This window comes from Rhea pennata, chromosome 2 (assembly GCF_028389875.1).
Source record: "Rhea pennata isolate bPtePen1 chromosome 2, bPtePen1.pri, whole genome shotgun sequence".
NCBI lineage: Eukaryota > Metazoa > Chordata > Aves > Rheiformes > Rheidae > Rhea > Rhea pennata.
Genome location: NC_084664.1, coordinates 72,461,937 through 72,483,215, shown reverse-complemented (window position 1 = coordinate 72,483,215; position 21,279 = coordinate 72,461,937). Strand labels below are relative to the sequence as shown.

At 36.9% G+C, this 21,279-nt stretch overlaps 1 protein-coding gene across 2 annotated transcripts; it reads left to right on the top strand.

The window, feature by feature from the left end:
• The first annotated feature begins 505 nt into the window (after positions 1 to 505).
• Positions 506 to 19,933, top strand: SLC39A6 (solute carrier family 39 member 6). Of its 2 annotated transcripts, none has more exons than XM_062569712.1 (10): positions 506 to 577; positions 2,103 to 2,825; positions 4,619 to 4,799; positions 5,074 to 5,243; positions 6,137 to 6,349; positions 8,016 to 8,085; positions 10,115 to 10,492; positions 16,457 to 16,537; positions 18,443 to 18,633; positions 19,369 to 19,933. In XM_062569712.1, the coding sequence occupies exons 2-10, from the start codon at positions 2,115 to 2,117 to the stop codon at positions 19,519 to 19,521; spliced, it is 2,148 nt and encodes a 715-aa protein (XP_062425696.1). In that variant the 5' UTR covers positions 506 to 577; positions 2,103 to 2,114; the 3' UTR covers positions 19,522 to 19,933. The 2 variants fall into 2 exon arrangements, with proteins under 2 accessions (XP_062425696.1, XP_062425695.1); XM_062569711.1 differs by having other exon boundaries at positions 507 to 577; positions 2,106 to 2,825.
• Positions 19,934 to 21,279: the final 1,346 nt, after the last annotated feature.

Here is a 21,279-nt window from a genome sequence, read left to right as displayed (position 1 = left end):
GCTCCCTGCATGCCCTCAGCTCTTGCCTTACAGATAACCATGGGAGAAGACAAACAAGCCACAGCTATCCTCCCAAACACTAATGGAACATGCCAAGCAGCCCGAAGGCCATTCATGCTTTTTGCCAGAGCATAATCTGGCCAGGGGCATCCTAAAACACTCGCTAGAAAGACAGACACCCCAGTCTCCTGCCTCAGGCCCTCTGCGAAGGGAAGAAGGGAAGGAGGCGAAGGGGGGGAAGCCGGCTGCACCACGGGGCAAACCCCCAACCAGCGTCGAGCCCGGCGGCGCTTCCGCAAAACCAGCACGTGCCCCGTGCCCCGCGCTCCGCCCCGCCCCGCCCCGCCCCACTCCCGCCCCGCTCCCGCTCCCGCCCCGCCGCCGCCGCCGCCGCTGCCGCCGAGACCAGAGGAGCCGTCCCCGGAAGCGGAATGAAAGGCTGGGGGGGGGGGCGGTCGGGAAGGGAGTGATCGGCGCATGCGTGCAGCCATACGTGAGGGGGGGGGGGCGGCAGCAGGCTTGGGAGCGTCGTGGCGGTTGCTCGGTTGTGGCGCGCGAGGCTCTGCCGTCGCTGGAGGTGAGCTCTCACCGCGGCGAGGCGGTGGCTGGAGCGCGCGGCGGCCAGCTGTTGAGTGGGCGTGTGCGCGCCTCACGGCTGGGAGCGAGGCCGGGCGGCCGCGTGGCTGCGACGGGTAGAGCTGTCCTTACCGCGGCTGCCGCTGCCGCCCGAGGCGGGACGGGGCGGGGCGGCGGTGCGCCGTGCTTCTCGCCTCTGTACGGCGCGGCGCCTAGCGCTGCGATCCGCTGAGTCGGGGCAAGGACTGGCAGTGAGCTGAGGCCTGCGCTGGGTCTCTCCGCTGTCCTTATGTGCGGTAGCGGTTTACACCGGGAGGAACCCCAAACTAGGATCTCAGGGAGGGCTGGGGGACTAACGCGCACCTGAAGCAAGGAAAGCAGCAGGCAGCTTTGTCTGTGCTGGCGGCCGAGCTGGGTGGGCAGGTGTCGGGCACCCTACAAAAGCAGAGGCTCAGGCAGCCTCTCGCAGTGCCCGTTAGCTGACGGGGGGGGGGGGGGGGGGGGGCGGGGAAGGGGAAATTATTAACGTACATTACAAGTGATAAGGTGATCAGTCTTATACAAACTGTTAAGTTCAAACGCTCGATCTTGGTAGTGAAGGTACTGTTTCTGGATGTATGCATCTCTGCGGGTATTTCCTCTATGGTAATTATTTGCAAAAATGACTGCAAATACCTGCAGTTCTAGTTTGGGGGCTGGGTGGGGGGCTAGGTTTTGTTTATTTGTTTGCTTGAAATCCTGTGTATCATACTGTTGAACACAATATTGTTGTCTGCATTATATGATGTGAAAATAAGATTCTCTTTACTACTCTGAAAAAGGATTAAGATGTGGTCTTCAGACATGCTCTTTTGCATTGTCTCAATATCATTTTCTTTCTTTGTAGAAATGTAATATTTATGGAATAAAATATAAAATAAAATATGCAAACATCTAATGGCCCACAGTTATGATCTGTCGGCCTGCTCAAAAATGTATTGACAGCATTGTTGTAATGCAGATAGAACTTAATAGCATGAAGAGTAATTTCTGTGGAGTACTGAAATTCACCTCAGGTTTGCCAAGAGTTCTGGGAAATCTAGCGATGGAAGGCTTGGAATTTTGATTTTTAAACAGAAATGTGTCACTTATTGTACTTATTCCCAGATCTAATATGTAGTTGAAGAACTGTATTATGAAGCTTTTTTTTAAGCCCAAGAAAAGCCTAAACAAGAACTAAATTGGTACGCCTCTAAGCATGCTCTCATTGTAATCTGTATTAGAAAACTGGTTTAGGCAAGCTAAGCAAAAGTAAGCTTACTTGCATCTGGGGAAGCCTTTATGGCCAATGGTGGTATGCAGCTTTCTCTTATGTTGCCTGAGGCCATGCATCTGGGAGGAAATACTGGATATCCAAGAATTTTAAGTGACTCTTTTTGCTTTGAACCTTTAGCAAATTATTAACATACATTACAGGTGATAAGGTGATCAGTCTTATACAGACTGTTCAGTCTTTATTTTATCAGAATTTCTTACTTCTTTCCTAGTAGGAAGCTGCAATGGAGAATGCAGTATCAGTCACTTGCTTTTTATCATTTTCCATACTGTTGTGTGAAAGTTATCATCATGAAGTGGAGAGAGCTACTGTTCTGCAGACAGCAGAGAAAACTTTCCCAGAAAAGGCAGCAGGCATCAATACTGACTTGGCAGGGCTAATACAGAGACTTCACCTTCAAGAACTTTTTCATCGTTACGGAGAAAACAACACTCTGACAATTGAAGGATTCAGAAAACTGCTCCAGAACATAGGTATAGACAAAATGAAAAGGATTAAAATAGACTATGACCGTGATCATCACCTTCGTCGTAATCATGTTGCATCAAGTAAAAGCTCCGAAAAGACTGTTTGCCCAAACCATGAATATGATGCTAACAAAGATTCCATGAACAGTCACTTAAAGGAACTGCACAAAGTAGAAAATGTAGAACATGAGCAAAACCTTTTACACAGTAAGAACACTGTTAATGGAATAACTGCATCTATCACTGCTATTCCCACAGATGGTAATTCTGAGGTACAGAATTTGGGAACTGGAGAAGTGAAGTCTGTTCCTCGATTAGGTCTGACTAGCTCCAATGCTAATGCCACAGACAGCAGTAATACAAGTTGGCTTGCTAACGGAAAAGTGAATAAATCTCTTATCTTTCCAAAAGAATTGGAAAGAGGAAGTTACCTGTATTCCAAGTTTAAAAACCAAAATACCCAAGAGGTGAGACTGACTCATTCTTGGGAATCATTGTCCGCTAGGAATTTTTTACAGCTTATCCGTTACAGATGACCATTTAACTGGGTATGGGCTTTATAGTGTAAATGTCAATGCTCACAGCAAAACATACACAACATTTCTTGAATCTTAACTCTTTGTTTTATATGAATGTTTCATTCATGATTTCAGGTGGAGGAAAGTATTTATGGGATCTAGTTCATACAATATATTTTTCATTTTTTCCTTCCTTAAAAAAAAAAAAAAAAGTGATATTAGCAATGAAGAATATAAACTTTAGATTTGAAAATCATGTGTTCTTAGGCAGGTATATGAAAAGTTTGTTACGCTTTGTAGAGAAACTTCTGTGTTTTCCTCATGTAAAAGCAACAAAGGAAGGTACTTAGAAATTAATAATACACTTGCATAGCAAGATATTTATCTTGAAAAACAGTATCCATGCAGATAAGTAGGTAAGTATGTGGTGGTTGTTGATCTTGCCTCTAGAGCTTGTGTTTTTCTGCAAATGAGCAGGAAATAAATTCTAATGGCATTTGCTTATGCCCAACTCAGGGAAACACATTACTACACTAGCTTTTTAAGACTAACTGAATTAACTTTTTTCCTTCTCATTTAGATAGATGTAACTTTGGCATTAAATTTTATTAGTATTAGGTAGTGAATAGAATAGTAAGTTCTTTTGATTCAACTTGTTGTTCTGCCTTAAAGCCAGACCCTCTTGTTTTCCAAATGAAGTGGTGAAAGTAAAAAATGTGGTTGCACAGAAATTAAAGTACTGTCATTCTTCTGCTCAAAGCTGCCTCACAAGGATTAGATATTCCTATTGCAGATTGTGTAGAATTGTAGGGAAGTGACTAGCATCTTTCCTTTCTTCTCCACTTCCTTCCTTGTCTACTCTTATTTTATTCTGGAACATGTGTTAACATGAGCTAAACACTTTCCTTATGCACCTTCAGCTTATGTTACACTAGAGAAGAGGAGTGGATGACGTGTTAGGAAAACAGGAAGGAACAAACTGATGGTAGTGGATGCTACTAGTTCTATGAAATTCTCCCTTTCACAATGAAATAAAAGCAAAGTTAGATTAACCTGTGGGAAAGAAAAGTTCAAATATAACAAAATTTGCAAAAATGTCCATAGAAAAAGAATTACATTTAATTGGACGAGGAATTACTTTCTTTTGATCTTAACTTACCCTTCTCTGGAGGGATATAAAAGCTGTTGTTCAGCATTTTGTATTAAAAAGAAAAAAAGACTAGATCAAGGCTAGGACAGGCTCTAAGATGCACCTTAAGACACTTTCTTTGAGATCATGTATAAGAACCAGCTGTAAAGTAAAAAGGGCTGCAAAATGTTACTCTAAGAAAGTAGAAATGAGTGCTGTTAAAGCCTGTAGTTCTGTTACGTAGTCAAATCTTTCTGCATTAATGGCTTTAAAAAGCAGCAGTACCTTTTTGGAGTCTATTAAGGTATGCAATCATGTTAGATAATTCAGAGTTTGTGTATAGAGTGTGATCATAGGTGCTGAATTCACAAGCCAGTATATTCTGCATAATTGGAGCTGAAGTACATTTCCAAGAGCTAAAAGAAAAAAATCCAGTCAGGCTGTGTGTAACACTGTGTGGGAAATTCTTACTGAAGTAGGTTTTAACCTGTTTTTGGTTACTGTTCAACTACTTTCATGTGGAATCACTTACAGTTAACATGGGATGTGCAGCCCTTTTAAGATTGCACATTATTTTTGTCCTGTTTAATCTCTTAAGTGTCTCTTTCCACAGTGTTCCAATGCATCAAAACTGATGCAGTCCCATGGCATAGGCACTCAAGTGTGGTTAACTGCTACAGAATTTAGTTATCTCTGTCCAGCTATTATTAATCAGATCGATGGCAAATACTGCATAGTCCATGCGACTACTGAAAAAGCCGAAACTCCTCCAAAAGGTTATTCTTTACAAATAGGTAGGTTCATTTGTTTGTGTGTTTGTTTTTAAATATAGAATAAAAGCATAATGGAACCCCCTTTATTTTAGTTATAAAATTTTAGAAAAATACTTTAGCATTGAAATAATTTATTTTGGTGCTTCTCTTCATTATGTCTAGAGAGAAACCTTCATGGTGTACCATTTGTTAACTTCATTTGTTAACTTTGATTAATGAGATGTTCAGTAGTATTTGATAACAGGAATGTTAAGCAACCAAATCTCATATAATACTACTTTGTCTCTTTTGCCAGCTTGGATTGGTGGCTTTATATCAATCTCTGTCATCAGTTTTCTTTCCTTACTTGGTGTTATATTGGTACCTCTGATGAATCGTGTATTTTTCAAGTTTCTCCTAAGTTTTCTTGTGGCATTGGCTGTTGGAACTTTAAGTGGAGATGCTTTCTTACATCTCCTTCCACATGTAAGTACTTATTTCATTATCTCAAAATAGAAAATTTGACATCTGGCTGTAGTTTTTATTAATGGCTTAAATACCTATTAATTAACACTTTTTCAGTGAGTCACTTCTCAACGTTGTGAAGCACATTATTAGATAGAAAAGTTCTGCATTATTTGGAGCTGATTATATTATTCATTTCATATTCCCCACAGTGTGAAAACATCATATTGCAATCCCTTAATTTTTCCTACATTTTTCTCAGTCATACATGCTGCCAAATCACCCTTACAAATACATATTTCCTTGCACATTGAATTATATAAAATGTTTTTTAATCTTCAATGCCACCTCTCTTTTTCCTCTAGTTTAACAGTTTTTATAGTTAGTAGAGTTAGCTCACTACCTTTGAAGTGCTGAACAGAAAATCAGCACTTAAATTGATTGCTTGTCCATTATAATGTTTTGATCAGAATTGAGTGTTGGAAGTTTTGGGAAAACGTTACCTGATAGGCTTTAAATTTATGTATTACTATTATGTAATATTGAGAATAAAATCATTGTTAAATTACTACCTCTATTGAAGCTCTTTGTAAGCAGAACCTCCCAAAAAGTTAATTCACTCTAGCTTTGACTGAGATTCACTGGAAAGGATAACAGATCCTATGGTGGGTTCAGAACCTTGCCTGTATTTTATAGGGTTCTTCCTTTCCCTTTCAGTTAAGTTTGAACTTATCCTGAGAAGTCATGTAAAATCTAAGTGTGCGCGTGTTTGCGCATGCAAGATGCCCTGCAAGTTAAAACAGTAAGTCTGGACTTCAGGTGAAAAAAAAGTGAGGAGTGCTTTCTGCGTTTGCTTTTGTTATATTAACAGTTCTTCTGAATATAATGACTTCCCTATTTTGTTCTCCCCTTAGTCTCATGGAAACCATCACCATCACCATGAAAAACCTCTACAGGAACAAAACAAAGACACTCTCTTCAAACATCTTCTATTTCAAAGTATAGAAGAAAGTGCTTACCTGGATTCTACATGGAAGGGACTTACAGCACTTGGAGGCTTATATTTCATGTTTCTAGTAGAGCATTTGATCACTTTAATAAAGCAGTTTAAAGACAAGAAGAAAAAGGTAGAGAAACTATATTTTGAAGTGTATTGCATGATATTTTCTCAATACAGTCTCATAAAAACTAAAATTTGTGTATATCTCATGTATAATGACTTTTGATTGGATTTAATAGCAAGCCAATTTTTGCTGACTTTATTAGTGTTAAAATTTGAGTTATGTTAACCACATTTATACCACATACATATTTTCAAACTAGATTATAAAAAGCTTTTGTGTGTACGTGTGTTTGTGTGTGTGTGGTCATGTTAGGGAAGAATTATGAGCACTGTTTCCTCAAACAGACAAGTTGCACAGGCTGATATCAGAGTGAATTGTTTAATAAGCAAACAATTCCAGTTATACCCTTTGTTATAAGAGTTATAGTGATCTAAGAAATTGTTACTGACTTCTTCTGATCTCCCAAGGAGATGAGAACTGTCTGTGTTTTTTTTTTTATTTTTTAAAATCTTATATTGGATGAAATAAGAGACCTCATGCAGTGAGTACACTTCTGTTGAGGGGCACTTGCATGAAATGGGTGAGGGTGGTAGTAACTTCTTGCTTAACACAAATAAGCATCCAAATACACTATAAAAGGTAATGACTACATTAGATAGCACTCCGTTTGGAAATATCCAGGCCTCGCCTTTCTAGTCTTCCCTTTTCTCTCCTCCAAAACAGAAGAGAATAATACAGCTTTGATTATTATGGTATGCTTTATGTGGAAGGTAGAAAACAATATGATTTTGTTGCGTTGTAAATATTGGTAACTTCTATAAGGGCTTGGTTGTGATGCTTTATTCAGTAAAAGTCAGAGATTTGTAAAACTTTTCTTCAAGAAAGGTAGGAAACTACTAGTTATTTAAAAAGCTCAGAAAAAAATAGTCTCTGTGGTAGTCTAGAAACTGTGATGATCTGTTTCTAGTTTTTATTTTTAAATCTGTCATTAGTGTTAGAGTCTAAATTCAGATGTTAGCTCTTCAACTTTGGTCACAAGAAGTTGTACTGGCAGCAGTGGTTTACACCGAAGTAAGCTGAACTAACTGTGAGTGACAGGATCATTTTCCCTAATTAAATTTATGTCTACTTAAATTTATTCATCAATACATGTTGAAGAGTTCCAAGCAAAGCAAATATGTTTTCCTTATTTTTCAGGCATGAGAATGGATTTCCTGTTACACACATTATGCCTTTCTAGATACTGAGTCACTGATCATAGACTGATGCAAAACACACATTGGTCAGAGATGATTTTAGATTTTGTAGATTTTACTTAGTTTTCCTGAAGAACATTTGAAAAACTGTTACACTGATATTACAACACTTAAAACAATTAAAAGCAATTCAACTCGCATGGGTTTTTTTTGTTTGTTTGGCATTTGATGCATGTCACTTCTCAGATGAACTTCTGCTATCCTTTACACAGAATTAAGTGGTAATTATGCCTGGGGTGTTTTTTCCCCCCTTTGGAGCCTGAGGAGCTTTTGTCTTTTTTTTTTTTTTTTTTTTTTTTTTTTTTTAACTGTACTTAGCTGAGTTTCTAACATTTCTCTTCTGCATTCTCTATATGGCTTCCACATTATCCTCTTTCTTTGCAGACTTGCGTAAATGTTGTGAATATCATGTTGCTCTTGTATATCCTGAAAAATAAGTAACATTCATAACAAGTGTTTTCTTTTGGAATAAGAAAAGAAATGAAGATGATGGAGAAAGTAAGAAGTTTTCAGCAAATGAAGAGATGTTAGATACAGATGATCGTAAGTCTCAGTAATATTACTGCACAGCTGTTATTGTGCAACAGCACAGTTAAAATACCCTACATAACCGAAGGCAGCTCATAGATTTGTTTCTTACTTCAGGTTGGATCGCTGCCTAATTGAATTCTTCCTAGAACAAAACCTGTATATGTATTCATATGTGGAGAACTAGTCCTGTTTGGGATTTATTTATTAATTTAATTATATGTTATGATTTGACAGTTTGGAAATAGTGTATTCACAGTTTTGAAACCTCAAGCCTTTGAATGCTGGATTGGATAATAGAAATGAAGTCGTGCTAAGATGCTCTTCTGGCTTGCCTTTGGAAACATAGCTATAGGTTGGGTCCTGTTAGACATCATGCACGAGTGATACTTAATATCAGCATATTGTTACAGAAGGGCTTGTGTAAAATTGTGATAGTGGAACAGACTTCATGTGCGGTATTGTTTAAAAACAATGGTGACATGCCTGTATGTTAACACCATTTTGACATAGCCTTATTGGAAATCAGTAAGCAGGATGACAGTATGGAAAACTGGACTTAAAGTATCTCTGTGCTTTGTAATCGTAAATCCTTGGTTTGATGCTCTCCAATTAGTACATGAGAATTTTTTCGTGTAATGTTTTATGTAACTCTTGCTTGTAGACTTTTATTCTGTTCAGTCTACTAGAGTTGGACTATATTTGAATGAAACTTTAGAAATGAAAATTTTGTTATAACTTACTGTATTATAATTTCAGTCTTCAGGCCTCAGCTTAGAAGGAAATAGAAATGGAGTCAATTTACTTCAGTAGAACAATATCAAAATAGTTTAAGAGAGGATATTTTTCTTAAGTTTCCCTATATAGTTTGGTCTCAATGGTTAAATCCTGAGAGTTTATTATAAAGAAGCAGTATTTTCTATCTTTACATAGTAATATTGTTTCTAGCATGAGAATTGTCTTGTTTTGCATAGAGATTCAGCAATTGAAATGCCCTTTTGTACTTAAGAATTCAAGAGTTTAATTATTTAAATCAATATTGGGACTGTATTTTCTATTCAAGTTGATAATATCCCATGCTTTCTTAAGAAGGCTTAAGATTTTAGATACTGATCCAATATTGCACATGCTATACAATAGTGCAATTTTGAGCAGAAATTTTTGCCTGCGATGTAACTGGAATTCTTTCACTATTACCTCAATTAATAAAAGTGTTATTTTGCAGAAAGTCTACATGGTTTTGGTGCAGATGCTAAAGAGGCTTTCACTTTTTCAGAATAACTATAAAGAATAAATTGTCAGTAATGCAGAAAGAACGTGCATTTATTCAACTGCAGCTGAAGAATTTAAGTTTTAGGAATGTTAATGAGTCAGCTAAAATAGGTGTTAATGTTTATTTGGGGACATTTTGAGTCTGTGTTGGTAGTTTTGAGTGTTTATTTTTCAGGTGTTCAAGCTTAAGGACTTGCATTCAACAAATTATTTCCATGTGATATCAGGAAGATTGCCAAAATTATATCTATAACATAATCCTACTCTCTTGCATTCTTACTTATCATCCCTAAGATGAATAAATAGCAAATGCTCTTCAGGTTTTGTCTTTCTGAAGCAATTAAGTAGTAGCCTTCATGGTGTGAAAATGAGACACAGAGCCCTGTGCTATTGTATTAAATTGTACTAGGTCTTGATCATCTGAAAAGTTTTTTATTATTTTTTTTTATTATTACTATTATTATTATCTTTTAGGAGATATTCATAGCTGCAGTGTAGGGGAGTGTGTTCCCGGCAGGAGATGGAAAAGCTTAAGTTTTTAGTGTTTACTGTGAAAGTGCTTATGTCAGAAATCTGACTTAAGAAAAATAAGTAGCTAGAACTCTTGAAAAGATACTGGTGCAAGAAGCTGGGGTATCAACCTAAACTTTTAAATTTGCTATTTTTTCTGTATTGTGTTATTAATATTATTATTGTATTAAACTTTATTGTATCATTGCTTCCTAGATGACTTTAAAAATGTCTAATATTATACTTTGGATTTTTTTAACAGGGCCTGAAGGGTATCTAGGGACAGATTCACAAGATCCATCGCCCTTCATTTCTCAGCAACCAGCAGTACAAGAAGAAGAAGAAGTTATGATAGCTCATTCTCATCAAGAGGAGGTTGACAATGAATATGTATCCAGGGGCTGTAGAAACAAATGTCACTCTCACTTACATGATACTTTAGGACAAACAGATCATCTTAGTCATCATCACCATGACTACCATCACATTCTACATCATCACCATCACCAGAACCATCATCCACACAGTCACAGTCAGCGCTATTCACGTGAAGAACTGAAAGATGCTGGAATAGCAACTCTGGCATGGATGGTGATTATGGGAGATGGACTACACAATTTTAGTGATGGTCTTGCAATTGGTAAGTGTTCGTTTCAATACTACTGCTTTGTCATCTGTGATACAAGCAAAATTTTTTTTTTGAGTTTTTTATTATTAGGAGCATGATAATTAATAGTGGTTCTTTTTAGACTAATCTCTTATCTAACACTGGTTCTGAACGAGTAAGAAAAGAAAAGTTCAACAAACTGGAGATCAGTGACAAATGAATCAAAGCTATATGCTGCAGCTATGTTTCTTTAGCAAATCTATAAAATTTGCTTTATTTCCTACTTAAAGGTTAAATTTTTCAAAACTAAAGTTAGGCTCATAAACTATCATTCAGGACTTAAAGTGCTGACTTTGTGTTTCAGTGCCTACAAGTATATTTTTGGTCACAAAGTAGTTGTGGGGTTTTTTCTGCTTCAGTCACTAATGCCATTGGATGTCCTTTATTTTTTCTTCTCCATCTTCACTTGTATCCAGTAACATTGGGATCTTTTCTTTACACATCAGGCTTTGCTTATGTTAAGTCCCAATTATACATCTGTTAATTCCTGATTATGCATCATCTATAAACTTCCCCAGAGCTTTGGAAGGCAGGGAGATGGGACTATAGTTTCAACGTGCCTTAGCCTGAAGATTAACCAAATGGATTAGGCAGTATAGGTATACAACTGTTACTTGGTGAAACGTAGACCCACATTCAGTTTTACGGCACAGTCAAGTTGGTCAAAGGCATTGCGTACTCTAAGAGGCTTAAAGCAAGCATGTGAAATATGTTATCGTTTTGCATAGCACTCCTATTGCATCCAGGTAGGTTAATATCCTGTAATAAAGAGCAGGATTGCAGCTCTTTCTAGCACTTGCAGTAATTTTCCTGCATGTCTGTGCTGCATTTTGTCTACCAGGAATGAAGGAATGGGACTCTAGTTAGGTGTTAATTGTCAGAAATAAAAACCATGGAGAAGATCTCAATTAAGTCACTAAATGTTGCATTGATGCAGGCTTTTACATTAAGGATCTCTAAATAAATTAAAGGAGTGTAGCTGATATAGCTTCCTTCATAGGTGCTTAGTATGCTGAACAGTCTCAAAATGGATTTGGCATCTCTTCTTGGAAACATACTTCAAAAATACATTTTTCTCATATATAATTATGCTGTGCTCAAAAATGTACTCTTAAAGTCTAGTTTAATGACACAGCTCTGTCCTTTATTATAGGAACTTAACTCTTTCTGCTGTTTAAAAAATAAATAAATAAATAGTACCTGTGAACAAAATACCATCTTCTTTTTGTTCTTACTCTACTCATATCCCTGTTTTTTTCCGGTGCGTGTTGTAGCGCTTCAATCTTTTTTGACAAAGCTTCAATGAAAAGAATCTTTTTAAATCACAAGAAAAATAGATCAACTGTTGTATTTTGGGCATATGGCTTTGAGGTCAGATTTGGTATCTCCTTAATTTTTCTAGAAGGCTGGACAACAGGAATTCTAGATGTAAGTTTTAGAACATGAAATTAATTCAGTAATCCTTAAATCTTCTGCTAGCCTGACTCATCTGTAGTTTTGCAGGAATTGGATTCATTTCTAGTTAGGGGTCAGTTCAGCAATACAAGTCTTTTTGTGAATTGTGTTGTATAAATAAGCTCATTCTTTTTTGAACAGAAAATCCAATAGTAAGTCAGTTTCTCATAGTAGAATGTGTCTGAATTCAGATTCAGTCAATTCATAATATAATGTGAAAAGAAATCTCTCTGCTTTAATCCTTCTTTTTGGTGAAAATTTATACGCCATGCTCTAATTTCCTAGCAGATCAGTAGTGCAGATAGGGTGGAAGAAGGAGGATTTGCATACAAATGGTATGGAATGTCAGTTATCTTCTAGCATTAGGGAGGTTTAGGGAAGAGGCTGTGACTCAATAGTTATGGGGGGGGGGAATGTAAGGTTAAGAAGTTTATTGAGCAAGTGAGAGCATTAACTTTTTTACGTCCTGCTGTGTAGCTTGTTCAGACTAATAAAAAGATAGATTTTCTTCAGTTCAGGATGTGAAGATGCTATGCAAAGCATAGATCTGATGATGTTGTGAAAAGGCCAGTACTGCTTACTGTAACATTTTCTTGTATTTAAATGATGGTAAAAATATTTTTGATTGAAGATGAGCATAACTAGAACAAGCCTTCACTTACAAGTTTTTACTTCATGTGATTGTTATTCCTTACTTTCATCAATTATTTCTTTTTCCTTGAGTCTATTTAATTATGTAGGGATAAGATATAAAAAATGCTTTTTTCTCTCTCTGTAAAGCATGAAACACTCAAATGTGACTAATACATATGAAGTGATCTCTTCATATCACTGATTTTTTTGAACTTTTTTGTCTTCAACTAAATAACTAAAGTACAGAACGCTGTAGTTATTGTTATACTAATCTTACCTATATATTTTTCCTCATATAATTCTTTTGAGAGAAATAAGTGATGTCTTAAAAATATACTTTAAAATGCTGAGCTATTATTAAATCCTCTTCTTGAGAGGGGATAATATCAACTACGTTAACACGGCTTTCAGTGTGAGTGTTACCTTTTTAAGACAAACATCTGTTTATTAGTGAAAAATAAAACTGGATAAGCTTGTACTTCGGCTACAACATCAGCCACCTAGGTACTTTGGAATGTATTTTTTGTCTGTCTTTCCTTGGTATACCTAAAATTATATTTATCTAATGGGATTAAGATGGATTTTTGAATTCTTAATTCTTCTAATAAGTGATAGGACTTGGAAAACATTGTACAAGGATGATAATATAGAGGAACCTGTCGGTTATTGAGGATGCAGGCATGGAAGAAGGTAGACCTCCTATGAGATCTTCTGCCTTACTTTCCTTATCTAGTGTCCTCAGGATTTGAAGTCCAATTGACTACTGGTGAATTCTTTTGTCCTGTAGGAGATAACTGTAGCCATGCTGTCTCCCTCTCAGGGCTCACTCAAAAACTCAAACTGTGTAAAGCAATGCTTGGAAGGGGAGAAAAAGAAAAAAAGGCTGATGTCTAGAAATGCTTGATAGTGTTCACTAATACTCCTCCCAGTCAAGGAGCAGTAATAACTTTAGATTACTGTGTGGACTGGTATGACTGAGTGTTGTGGAGTGCAGTGTAAACCACCAAATTGCTAAGCAATTTGTGCTTAGCAAAAAATTGCACTCTACCCCACTCTACATTGGACTTCATAAATAGTCACAAGAATGGGTGACCACGAGAGGTCATGTAGTCCAGCCTTCTACCCAAAACATGACTCTTGGCTAGCCCTAGGTTAGGTCAGTCATAGCTTTGCACAGCCACGCCTTTAAAATCTCTTAACCTCCGAGGATGGAGATTCCACAACCTCAATGGCTAAGCTCTTCCAGTGATATACTACTGTCTTAATAAAGAAGCTTCTGCTTTCTGCTGAACCTCGCAAGTTGCAGCCTTTCCCATTATGTCATCTGTCACTATTTTGAAGAGTGAGGCGCTCTCATATTTCTAACTCCTTTTCAACTAGTTATAGGTTGCTGCTAGATAACCCTTAATCTGTTAAAGAGGAGAAACCTAACACCCTAACTTTTAAGCCCTCTGGTCTGAGTTCTGATCTTCTTATGAGCCTTCCATAGGACAGTATTCCCATCCATCTTGACTTGGGGCGAAGGATGAGAAAGGGAGGCAAAATGGATGGAGTGTTCCAGGAACAGCCTCAGCAGTGCTTAGCAGAGGGAGATAAGAATCTTTCTTAGTCTGCTGGCCTTGCTCCTACAATTGCTCATTTTTTATGATTTGCTGCATGATGAGAGTGCACTTGCAATCGCATCAGTCAGCTTTCAGCACCCTTGGGTGAATCCCATTTGTCCCCATCCATCTGAGTATATTCAGCTTTTGTAGGTAATATCTGAACTGTTGATTATCTGCTGTGGTCCCTTCTGTTCTGCAATGATGCTGAGGATGAACAGACTTTGTCTGTGAAGACTGAAATGAAGAAGGCACTGAGTACCTCAGCCTCTTCTTTTGTCTGTTGCTTGGTTTCCTTCCCAGTACATCAACAGACCCACATGTTTCCTGAACATTATCTTGTAGCTAGTGTTCCTGTAAAACTGCTCTTGTTATCCTTAATGTCTCTTGCTAGTCTTAGTTCCAGCTGGATTTTGGCCGCCTTGTTTTTTGTTTCTTTTGTTTTGTTTTTTTTTTTCTTTTTGGCAAAGTGCTTCTATCTTCCTTATTTGTCTCCTGTCTTTGTTTGTTTCTTGTGTGCACACTTTTTGAATGTTAATTCATTAAGAAGCTCCCTACTTAGCCAGTTATGCTTATCTGGAGAAGTCTTGTGCAACTATAGAAAGCCATGGGCCACTTTTTATGTTGAGGTGGTCTGTCTGTAGTGCTATTCTTAGCGTTACTCCTCCCTCTGATCTTGACCAGGGGACTCTCGGTAGGCACAAAGAATTGAGTTTGTACTTAGCTGAAACTAATACTGAAACTTATACTGAAACTCTGCACAGTCAAGAAACTCCTTTATGTAGCAAATCACTAACCCCCCATGCCATCTGTCTTTCCTAGACAGTCTGTGTCCAGGCCAGATGAGCTTTGGCTGTGCCTTCACCATCATGGAGGTTGGGCTCTAGGCAAGCAGCAGACTTCCCTGAACAGTAGGTCTGGTGAGCAGGTTGGGGCTTCTGTCCTGCCCAGGAGAGAATTGTCTGTCACTAAAAAAAAATCTTTGTTGTCTTTTTGTAGTGCTGGCCCTAATCTGATTATCTGAAATGCTAGGTGAAGATTAGGGGCTGGGCAGATTTTGTTTTTCCTCTGTTGCTGCCAGACTTGTGACCCTGTTCTCTAGATTAACTACTACAAATGGGGAGGGAGAGTTCTTCCTGTTGCTAGATATTACTCTTTTCAGATATTGCCTATTTAGGAGTTCATGTTTGGCTTCTTGCTCTAGTGTTGCTTTGGTCCTACCTTCCTTCTCACCCTGAAGGGGCTTGTGCTGTTGCCTCTGCAAAGTCTTTGAAGTCCCTTGCAATCTCCTGTTCATGATCCCTGATACAAAGATGCCTGCTCATTTCTTCTTGCTTCCCCTTCTCTGGGTGCAACAGCACATATCCGAGAGAGAAAGCTGCTGTCCACCTTCAAGAGCTCCATCTGGGTAGTGGTTGCTGGAGGTGCCCCTTGTGGTCCCATCACTACTGTAGCTCTTCATCTGTGAACAGTACTTCTGGGTCCCTTGGATGCCAGCTGCTACTAAATGGCCTCACAACTGTTTACACATCTTATTGGATGTACGTTGTTTGCTGGCACACTCTGGGTACCAGATAAATAGACTGCTAGATGTAATTCTGCTGCACCCTTCTGTGAGACTTCCCATGCCTGAGAACCTCTTGTGCTGTCTGAGTCATGGTTTGCTGACCATGCTGCATACTGCTTTGTCCTGAGCTGTCATCTAAAAAAGGAAAACCAGTAAGTAACAGGAGGGGAGAGAACAAGGAAGATGAGCACTGTTGGACTAGTTCAAGGTTTTTTTTCCCCTCTTTTAAATAAATAATAAAAAAAGGTACCATATGTGCAAGCTGTCTAGAATTCACAAATCTTTCACTGTTAGCTTCATCCAATCCCATAGCCTCTCTTACAGTTGACTCTCAGGCAGTAGAGCTGCACTTTTTCCTTAGTATCTTTCAAAAACAGTATTTTTTTTGATGATATTTGTGTGTATTCTGTTTTGTGAGGAGTTTATGATGTTGAATAGCATTGAGCTTTATTCAGAAATTGGATAATGACATCTGATTTTCTTTAATAGATTAGAGTATTTTAAAATTCACTTCTGATTTTAAATTCATGAATTATACACAAAGCTGTTAATTTTAAATGCTTTTCTAAGCATAAGATAAATTTGAGTGGAACAGAGTGTCCTAATCTGAATATATGCAACAACTTTCCTACTTTTGACATCTGAATATCTAGTAATGCTTTCTTTTCTGTCTTTCTGTAGGAGCAGCCTTTACTGAAGGGTTATCTAGTGGTTTAAGTACTTCTGTGGCTGTATTTTGCCATGAATTACCTCATGAGCTAGGTAAGACAATATTTCAACATGCTACAGCTACCTATGTACTTACAGGTTTGCTTTGGAGAACTGTAGTTTAGTTTATTCCATGGCACAGTAAAATTTGTTTGAATCTTTTTTTTTTTTTTTTTTTTTTAATGTTTGAATTGGTTGATTAGAGAATTACTGTTGAAGTACTGTTCGGTAACTGATTTTAATGAATGTTTTTATTAGAAATCTACACATCTCAGCTATGAGCTTTCTTTACAAATCATTCTCTTACACAGGACAAGTTGTAAATATCTGTAATTTATTTGTACTGCTTTTATTCTTCAGTAGAGCATAAGCTGTGAATTGCAGGAGAATGCGCTAGTTGGAATTTGATTTTTTGTCATCTCTGATAATTTTATTCTTGTGTTTGTGCTGTTGAAGTGAAGGTCACAAAACTGGTCAAATACCTGTTCAGTCTTGCAAAGAATTTCTGTAGCTCTAAATTAAACTACTTAAAAATCTTTTTGTAGAACACTGTCTTTTAAATTCAAGGGAATTAACACATGGCTGTATTTCTCATAAACACATATGTGTCTCTTTAAGTTACCAGTTTAGTATTTGGCCCTTTTGCAATAAAGTTCATGAGAATAGAATTTAGCTGTTTAGTTTAACTTGTGGTGAAGCTGATCTTGTTTCCAGTGGTTGAATCACTTTGTGTAACTGGCATTTCTTTTCTAGCTGTCATGACTATGATCATGTCTCATGTATAAAATACGGAAAGAACAGTCAAACTCCTTCCCTTATCCCCTCCCCCTCCATTTTTTAAATGCTCTTGAAGTGGATTGTTCAGTTTTGTTTAACAGACCTTTTAAACCTGTATATGTATACACTGAACTACTTATTTTTTTCCACCTAAAAAGTCATCCCAACAATAATATCTGTCTTTATGATGTGGGAAGAAATGAGCCTTGGTTATTTCAATCTATATTCTATGGAAATTGTGAAACTTGTATTAATTACACGTACGTGTAATTAACATATTACACATGTATTAAAGTAGAAAATACGAGCAAAAATTTGTTATGTGATATTTTGGAATCAAATATTCTGTTTTGTAATCAAGAAAAATCTTTTAGAATTTAAATATAATACAAAACTTTACACAAATACCTTTTTTAGTAGAGATCACAAACTAGCATAATAATGGAAAATAAATGGAAATACCTAAAATTAACTGGGAGAAAAATCAGTTCACTGTTTCCATGAAAATTATTTAGCATTAGTAATGCTAAATAAGTTCAGTTTAATTGCTCACTTTGATGGGGGAGAAGCCTTATTTTTGTGTAGAATTAACTTTATTTTCAAAATGCCTTTTAAAAAGGCTGTATTATTTTAGTATTTTTTGTTTGGATGCGTAACATAGTTGTGAAACTCCTTCTGGCTGCTAATCAATAGATTAGTCTTTCAAGTAAAATAAAACATTAAAGATCACTTACAGAAATGAACAAAGAAATTCAACATTTAGAAATAAGTAGACCTCAAGTATGACAAACAGGTACAGGATAACAAATAGAACTATCTTGGCACTATTGTGATATGCAGTTAAGTGAAGGTTTTTGTTTGTTTTAGAAGCTGTCTTGATACAAATGAGTATTCAAAGTAATGCAATATTAAAAGTGTTGGTTTAAATACAGAGTAGACTAAAAGCTTTTCCAGAAATTCTAAAACGTAAGTGCTGTAAGCTTCATAGTGATTGCTGTTACTGTGTTTTTGATGTGTTATTTTATTCTTTGTGTGTCCAAGTAACTTACAATTTTGTGAAGGAAAGCATAAGGAAGATGACAGCATAAAAACAGATTAGTGGTATTATATGTGCCAAAAAGAAAATGCAAATACTACAATAATTACATTTGGATTAAAATTTTGTATTGTTTTTTGCTGTAGGAGATTTTGCTGTGCTTCTAAAAGCTGGTATGACCGTCAAGCAAGCTGTGCTCTATAATGTTCTGTCAGCTATGCTGGCCTATCTTGGAATGGCAACTGGGATTCTTATTGGTCATTACGCAGACAATGTTTCAATGTGGATATTTGCCCTTACTGCTGGCTTGTTCATGTATGTGGCACTTGTGGATATGGTAAGTGACTGACCTTATATTTTACATAATGTAGCTTAAGTACCAATTATATTTTGACTGTAAAAAAAAACCCTCTGCCTTTTCTTCATCAATAAACTGGGTTTTTTTGCATTTGAAGGAATTGAAGGATACTAAATGCAAGTGCTTAGTTAAGTATTCAGATATGCGATTCCTTTTATTTACATTAGTGTTGGAACACAGCTTGTTTCTGCCTCTGTGTTTAATTAGAGGCAGTTCACAGTGGAAGCAGAGTAAAACACTTGCTTCTGACAGTGGCTTGCAGTCTAACTGGCTGTCAGCACCACCAAAGATGTGTTCAACTTTTGCAGTAAATCATTAGGGTTTCTTGGAATGGAGCCAGATTAGTATTAAAATCTATAGTGTATGTCAGAAGGAAGTACATTTGTACAGAAAGTCAAACTTCTATGAGCAACCACTGTCTTCCTAAGAATAAAATCTCTAAACTGATTTGATTAAGTCAGTTGATAAATAAGCCAATCATTTACTCAAAGTATAATCAAGACATCATCTCTGTCTCTAAACGGCTTACAGGAAAGTAAATCCTAATACTGTTACTCGTGTTGGCTCTCGCTTTATTCAAGGAGTAGTATTAATGGATTCAACAGGAGCGACTAATGAAGTAATATTCAACTTTCACCTGCCTAATGGTTGAAGAGTCTAGTTCGAAATAATGTGTATTTTGAAGTTGTTTAACACTTCTTCTTGTTTGTTTAGGTGCCTGAAATGCTCCACAATGATGCTAGTGATCATGGATGTAGCCGCTGGGGATACTTCCTATTACAGAATGCTGGGATTCTATTGGGTTTTGGGATAATGCTGCTTATCTCTGTATTTGAACATAAAATTGTATTCAGCATAAACCTGTAGGCTTGCCTGCCATGAGCAAAGCTTAGTGTTAAATTATGATTGGTACAGTTTCCTTCCCCTCCCTTCCCCCTAATTAAATTCAGAGGTAGGTTTGAGGTAGGTTCTAAATGCAAAGGTAGGTTTGATGTAGACTAGGTACTTCTATTGATGTGTTGGGTTTTTTTTCCCCCCTCAAAGTAGAAATGAATGCTGTGCCAGATTTTCACTCAGTTTAGTGTTGCATGTGGTACTTCGGAAAGTCTTACTTATTAAAGCATGGTGAGAGTGCCAAATCTGTTAAAGGAGTATCATAGTGTGGAGAGAGGGGATTTCAATTTTTTTTGTAAATTTGTTTATGTAACTATATGATACTGGCATTTTCTTACTTGAATAGTTTTACCAATATAAACAAATAAAATAACAGTGATTTTTATTATTGACTGTTTTTGATTGTGCTATACAAAGCTCAGTGAGCATTGTAAAACAAGACTACTACATGTAGTGAGTAGCATAAGTTTAGTAGTAATTCATCACTTCTGTTTCAGTCTAGTCTAAGTGGAATGTCAGATGGATATACTTTCGCCTTTTCGAGGTGGTTCTACCCAGAGTAGCTTGTGGATTCATGTTTCTTCATTCTAGTTGATTTCCACTCCAAATGATTTTATGTGAAAGCCTGTTTTTAGTATTTGTACCAAATAAGATTTGCTTGTTTGATCCCTTGTGATGTGAGATGATCTTTATTTATTTCTCAAGTCAGCAACAAAGCTACAGCTATAATATTGTAAAAGCATAGCTGTGTCTCTAATATACTTGAATTCCATCAAAAAGAGTTTTAAAATAGAGATATAATGCATTAATGCTGCCTGAAATGGCAGAATTTTTTCACAGTCTGTTTGGTTTTGAGGGGAGGAGTTCTATAGACTGAGACAAGTCATTTACTACAACAGCTTTCTTAGTGTTGATACATTCTGGGGAATTAGTTGAGTGGGAGAGATGACTGACTCTAGTTCAGTACACTTGTACACTATAAACCGATCCTGTGCAAAACAACTACATTCTTTGCAATTGTTTAAGTTGATGCATCAGAAAAAGTAAAAATTATTTGACAGCTTATATAGGGAAGCAGCATATGAAGTTAAGAATAATTATTGCTAATGTGATACGTAGACTGAGCTTACTGTTACAGTTTAAGATTTTAACCATACTGAAAGTAACTGAGGGAAGGAAGGATGAAAAAAATTATTGTAAAGAATCCTGTATTTGCAGGGCAGACAAACATTAGTTCACATAACATCTATTAACTTTTACATAATAAATAGTCTTAATTAACTAGAATTTACAAACTGAAAGCAAAACAATTAGACCTTATTTTTGATCCCAGTTTAGCACTATTTCAAATCACAAGCTGGATGAAAAGCTTAAAGAGGAAGCATTTGATAATACCACGTCTGACAGGTTAAATGATCTGATGTGTGTTTATCCTGTGTAAGATTAAAATCAGCACTACCACATCACATCAGAAATAGACATTTTGAATGAATTGAAAGATTTTTACTTTTTTTTTTTTTTTTTTTAATCGTAGTTTCTGCAGCCAGTGGAACATTACATTTTCCTTGTTCCTTGGTCTTTCCTCAGGTTAATTAGATTGAGATTTAATCATCTTTGGATATTTATAAAGTGCTATTTATAAAGAGATAGAACCTTACTGGAGCCTAAGGGGTTTCATAGTGTTTGAGCACTATATGCTTTTCTTTTCCTTTCATTTAGTGTTCTTTAGTC